This window comes from Nelumbo lutea, chromosome 3 (genome assembly GCF_056320005.1).
Source record: "Nelumbo lutea isolate HS-2025 chromosome 3, American lotus-T2T, whole genome shotgun sequence".
NCBI lineage: Eukaryota > Viridiplantae > Streptophyta > Magnoliopsida > Proteales > Nelumbonaceae > Nelumbo > Nelumbo lutea.
The window spans coordinates 100,565,112-100,570,696 of NC_142686.1; the positions used below are offsets into that span (position 1 = coordinate 100,565,112).

The window sequence follows — 5,585 nt, forward strand, 5'->3', positions numbered from 1 at the left end:
TCAATCAATCAATAAGTCCTCACCAAACAAGTAAGCTATCCTCTCTACCATCCATGAATCTCCCCCACCCCTTGTCTCCTCTTCTTGTATAGCCAAAAGATTAGACCTACACAAGGGGCATGTTACCTGCCCTTGATCCACCCATTTGTCTAGGCACCCTCTATGTAATACATGTGTACAATTACTCAATTCTCTGATTTCATGGTTCCTCTCCAAGAAACACAAACAAACAGCACAAACCAGCTTATCATCTGGACATGATCTTGTCCTATCAACAAAATTACCGAATTCTACCACTGGTAGACTTTTCTTGACAAACTCCACTGCAACAACATCCATCTTTTTAACCACCATGGACGAAGATGAAGATGATTCATCCTCTGCTAAGATGGAATGTTCTTGATTAGGCGGATCGAGTACACCAATATGAAAGAACACCATCATAACCATTATCCTGACATGGGCTAGTAAGTTTAGCAAGTGTTTGATAAGTTTTGGCATCTCAATGCCAACACAAGGGAAACCCATGACTCACACAAGAAGTAGGGGGTTTGTCAAGAAGAAAGAGAAGAAAGTTGAGTGGGTAGGAGGGAGGCACTAAAGAGCACTAGAGGAGGATTTATAGAAATTTCGAAGAGGGTTTGAATGAAGAGGATTTGGTAGGAAAAATCTGAGATGCAAGCACACAGATTTTCATGATTAAAAAACACTTTAATTGCATGGATTTAGGTACTAATTCAATATGTTATATCTCTAAAAGAGGGTTAATAATTTGATTAATTTAATCAAAAGTTTAGTACAACTTATGTCATTAACTTTTCCACAATATTTTATTTGCTTTCTTTACTCAAATTATATAAAACTAATGCTGCCCTTACTTTAACAACACCATTCATATATTATAATGTGTAAACTGTGCTGCTGTCATAATATTGAAAAGCATTTCAGGAAGTCTGGCATGTACTATTTTCCTCTTGATAACAACTCATCCATATTCTGGAACTGTATTCCTGATTCTCATTCAAGCTGCACTGCTGAGTATTAATCATAGTAATTGAACAAAGCTAGAGTTTGACTCAAGGAAAAAAGCTTGGGCACCTTTAGAAAGTATTAATGGAGATCAAGGGTGATTCTATAAATTTTGCTTGTTATAGTTGTCTAAAGATGCAAATCTCTAGGGGTGATCCCCTGGGAAGAAAAGGAATATCTTCAGTACCCCACAAATGGGGTAAGAGGAGCCTAGTCCAGTTAGCTAGCATTAGAAGCTGAATAATAGAGCAAATTGTTACATCTTTTATTTATTTATAGAATATGAGATAGTACAGATTTATAATAATATTGCAAATGGATGGTGAGGTAACTTCACATTAATTTGATTGCAAAATAAGTGGTTAGGGCACCTGAGATCATGCACTTGTTTATTCAGTAGTTTGGTCTTGATGCAGAGCCCCTTGTGATGAGACAAATGGACCACAGTTGATGAATCTTTTGTTGCCTGTTACGTGGCGACTGGTGAAGCAATATCATATTGTGGGACCAAAGAATATTGCTTAATAAAGGACAATAGCAAACATACCCACTACTGATATTTGAGTAGTGAAGTCATCCCCCCCTTCCCTCTTCCCCAGGTTGGGGGTTGGGATCTGTTTGGTTGATTTTGAAATTTTAGGTTATGCAGGGTGGTGAAGTAATGCAGAGAGGCTGCAATTTAAGGTTTTTGGCATCAAACTTTATTTTGTAAAGAAAAAGTGGGGAAAAAGCAATTAAAGTGTTACTTTGGTACTTGTTCAGGACATTTATCTGGGTCAGTTGCCCAATCCTAAGCAATGAACTTTATATTGGTTTAGTTTCTGCTCAAATATAAGAAATCAAGAGCTCCTAACAGTGATTATACCGTCAAGTCTTTGATATTTCTTCTTGTCCAGAAAGGGATTTAAGTAGTTATTGATATAAGTTTCATGCTAATAAGATTCATCTCATACAGTCATTCTGTCATTTCAAATGGCATGATCTTCACAAAGAAATGATTCTAAATCAGGATTCTTCTAGCCCCAAAAGCAACCAAATTCAACCCTTCTCTAATTTCTAATTATTCTATTGCATCATCACAATAAATCATTTATATGTTTTAAATCGAAGTAACCCAGTTAGCAGTTGGTTGAGCAACTGCAGAGAAGTCTACTGTAAAGTGCATCTGCAATGATGAATGTCTAAGAAGACCCAAAAACCGCTTCTTTGGGAGGAGAATACTTAATTAAAACCTTTAACATCAAATTTCAATCCAGAAAGAAAGACAGTTGTTTTTTCATCTAAAATAATGCTTATATGATGTCATCGTCGTAACCAAACCAACCCCTTAGTTCTGTTGCTTCTGTATGCTGAGGAATCCTGCAAACCTGTAATGTATCTCAGCTTTAAGTAGGCGGGTTGATAAAAAATCCAAAGGGGCTACTGGAGATTAAGTCAGATTATATCAGGATATGGCCCATAGATGTATCAAGCTGGACTTCATGTGGCTCCATTCAAGCATCAATCAAGATCTTAAATGTCCACATGTGAAGATCTTGTGTGTCTGCATATGTTGCTGATCAAATGATCTCAACAATCTCTGCTATTTTCAAACCTTTGGGAAATATATGGATTTAAAAATTAGAAACCTGGGCTCAGGCATCAATTTGATGACATTGGACAAGCTTAAAGGTACTCAAAACTAACGAGTAACGATAAGAGGACAAAATGTTATTTACAGAAGGCATTAGAGATTCCTTAATCTTAGTTGGACATTAATTAATTAATCATGGAAACAATGATCTTTCTGTAAACTCAGTGACCAGAACATGACTGCTTCAGCTCAAACCATACCTGCCGAAACACCTTGATGATGAGATCATGGTATTCATCTGAATTCAGAGACAGATAACAAGCCAAGAGGTTCTCCAGCTCTTCCGGCCTTCGCATTTGATTCTCCACTATCATCTCCATCATTGATTCTCTGAAGTCCTTCTGAGGATCAAACGAGCATTTTGCAACAGCAAAGTTCTCCAAACCTGTTCTTCCCTCCACTCCTCTTTCTTTCTTCTTTGTCTTCTCTCTCAACTTGGTCTTCTTCATTTCTTCAAGTGCTCTTATTTTGCAAGCCTCAACCTTTGAAGGGGTTCTTGGAGAACAGACTTTAGCTTTACAGCTCTGTTTTGTTCTTCTTCTCTGCAATTCTCTGCTTATGTAAATAGATTTCCTCTGTTTCTCGCTTTTCGACAATAACTCCTTAATTTTTAACTCCTTGGCTGTATTCCACTCCAATTCTGAGTCCTCTGCGAGGCTTTGATCTATTCTTTCTGAATTAACAGATGCAAATTCATAATTCTCTTCTTCTGTACTTGGGTCATTGTTTATAACATTCGAGGAAGAGATGTAGTGAGACTTCCTCGACCCATTATCTGGAAACCTGCAATTCTCATCATGGGTTGTTCGAATTATGCTTACTGGTTCCGAATCTAGTGTACTCTTCTCCTTGTTCGAAGAACTATGATTCTCTTCCACTGATTCACCGGGAAAAACCGGTGGCTGCTCTTCTTCCAAAATTCTTGAACCTGTTTTTCTCAATTCTCGATTCTTAGCTTTCCTGTCTTTTTTCTTCTGTGGTGCTTGAAACTCGGTTTCATATCGATCATCCTGCTCTTTACATATCCCATTTTCTGGCAAGATCTTCATATGAGCAGGGGAGCCACTCAACTTCTCGATTTCTTCCTTTGCCACCATTTTAGAAGTAGTTGTAGAAGTTGATTTACAGCTTGGGCGGCTGGAGACTGGGAATTCAAGCTCATCGTCAGAATCATACCAGACAGACTTCGAAAGATCACTGCTAGTCTTCTTACCTCCAGAGCTCTCTTTTCTGAAAGAGAGCCTCCAGAAAGCATCATCACTATCCAACTCGCTTACTACTCTAGTCCTCCTGCCTGTCCTTCCATCAGGGACCTCTGGTTGCGAGAAAGAGGAGACCCTTTTGGACAATTGAGTAGGCCTTGAACAAACAGACACTGATGAACCAGAAGACAATGAACTGGGTTTTGTTTTTCTCTTGGTTTTAGCAGGCTGAGGCTCTGCTTCGCCGCTCATTTGCTTGAATTTTGAAAGCCAAGACATGGGGAAAACTTGAGAGAGCGAAGAGAGGCGAGACGAAGAAGACGACGACGAAGCAGAGGAGATTGAAGGGTTGGATTTCTTTCTTCCCCATTTCATGTTTTTGCTGATCTTATTTGTTCAGCTGGGGTGAGACTTAGAGAGGGGGAGGTGCAAAGGAAGCAGAAAGTTTGGGCTTGGGTTGGCGTGGGGAGGGTTTGAAATTTTGAAGGAATGAAATGATGAGGGATAGCGGTTAAGGGACGGTTGGGCTGTTACTGGCTACGTGGGTTTCTCAATTCTCACCTTCTCTACTGGCTTCTTATTCAAAAGAGAAGCCCGCCTTAAGTCTTGAGATCAGAGTTGCTCACTTTTTACTACTTTGTGTACTTTGTAGAATCAAATGAGCTTCCTTTTGCTTTCACTTTATTCATTGGCTTGTGTTTTTTTGTCCCCAGAATGTGAATTTTTCCTTCCTTTTTCATCTCTCTCTTGTTTGTGAAAGTCAAAAGACTATCTTGTAGCTTCACAATTGCGTTTCTGTTTCTGTAACAAGGGTAAATATCTTATGTGTAAAACAGGTGGATTTAATGTCTGTGTACACCTTACTGTTTGAACATCAGCTGTGTGTTGGCATGGATCTGGAGGGTCAGGTCAAATCATGTAGATGTAGTCCTGTTCATTATATCATATACTGTAGTCTATAGTGTAATAAGTCTTTCTGAAACAGTAGAATGTGAAAGTACAGCTATTCATCCATACACTCACATAGCTGTGTTTGGAGATGGACAACCCGGGCTGAATGAATCACACAGAAGTTACAGAAAGGTGGATTAGGCACTTGGCAGGCTCTGAATTGAATTACATTGATCTAAATTCTAAACTCAGCTCAGTCGTGCCCAGAGAAATTGAAATGCCTGAAGCCTGAAAAACCCAAAACCAAACTGGTAGAATATAGAAGAAAAGAAAAGGTCAGGGAGTTATTAAACTTAATTATAAAAGAAGAGAGCAAAATGGCCAAAACCCATTACATCAAAATTACAAATGAGTTGGATTAATCCACTGATTAGCTCAAGCAGCTGATGAATCATGAATGGGTCCAAAAATGACTTCAGTGGTGTTGCTCGTCGCGTAGCAGCTGATGAATGGGTACAAGGCCTACACTGTGCTCAGGTCAATCTGCCATTGTTCTTCTACAACAAATCAAAGTGCAATTGTGGACCAGAGGAGAAAAGGGGTGTTTGGGGTCCAAAGTTTAACAAACGAGGACACAATCTCTCAAGTAGAGCAATTACCTACCTTGGAAATTGGGTGTTGGTTCTTTCTCTCTTCTTATGGTGGTGGGGTAAAATAAAACCCAGCGTCCAATTAACCCTCCCCAAGGAAGGATAAAACACAAACAGACACTAGGCAGTACCTCAATGGGTTTGGTAGATTTACATGCGTAAGGAGGAAGAAGAGACAGG

At 39.2% G+C, this 5,585-nt stretch overlaps 2 protein-coding genes across 2 annotated transcripts; both read right to left on the bottom strand.

The window, feature by feature from the left end:
* Nucleotides 1-572, bottom strand: LOC148867165 (brassinosteroid-responsive RING protein 1-like). The gene has a single exon (XM_088980945.1). The coding sequence runs from the start codon at nucleotides 526-528 to the stop codon at nucleotides 1-3; it is 528 nt and encodes a 175-aa protein (XP_088837071.1). The 5' UTR covers nucleotides 529-572.
* Nucleotides 573-2,701: 2,129 nt separating this feature from the next.
* Nucleotides 2,702-4,638, bottom strand: LOC148867166 (uncharacterized). Its single transcript, XM_088974893.1, has one exon. The coding sequence runs from the start codon at nucleotides 4,237-4,239 to the stop codon at nucleotides 2,824-2,826; it is 1,416 nt and encodes a 471-aa protein (XP_088831019.1). The 5' UTR covers nucleotides 4,240-4,638; the 3' UTR covers nucleotides 2,702-2,823.
* Between the last annotated feature and the right edge of the window lie 947 nt (nucleotides 4,639-5,585).

Coding starts and splice junctions, on each gene's coding strand:
- LOC148867165 (XM_088980945.1), bottom strand. CDS start 528: ATGGGTTTCCCTTGTGTTGGCATTGAGATGCCAAAACTTATCAAACAC.
- LOC148867166 (XM_088974893.1), bottom strand. CDS start 4,239: ATGAAATGGGGAAGAAAGAAATCCAACCCTTCAATCTCCTCTGCTTCG.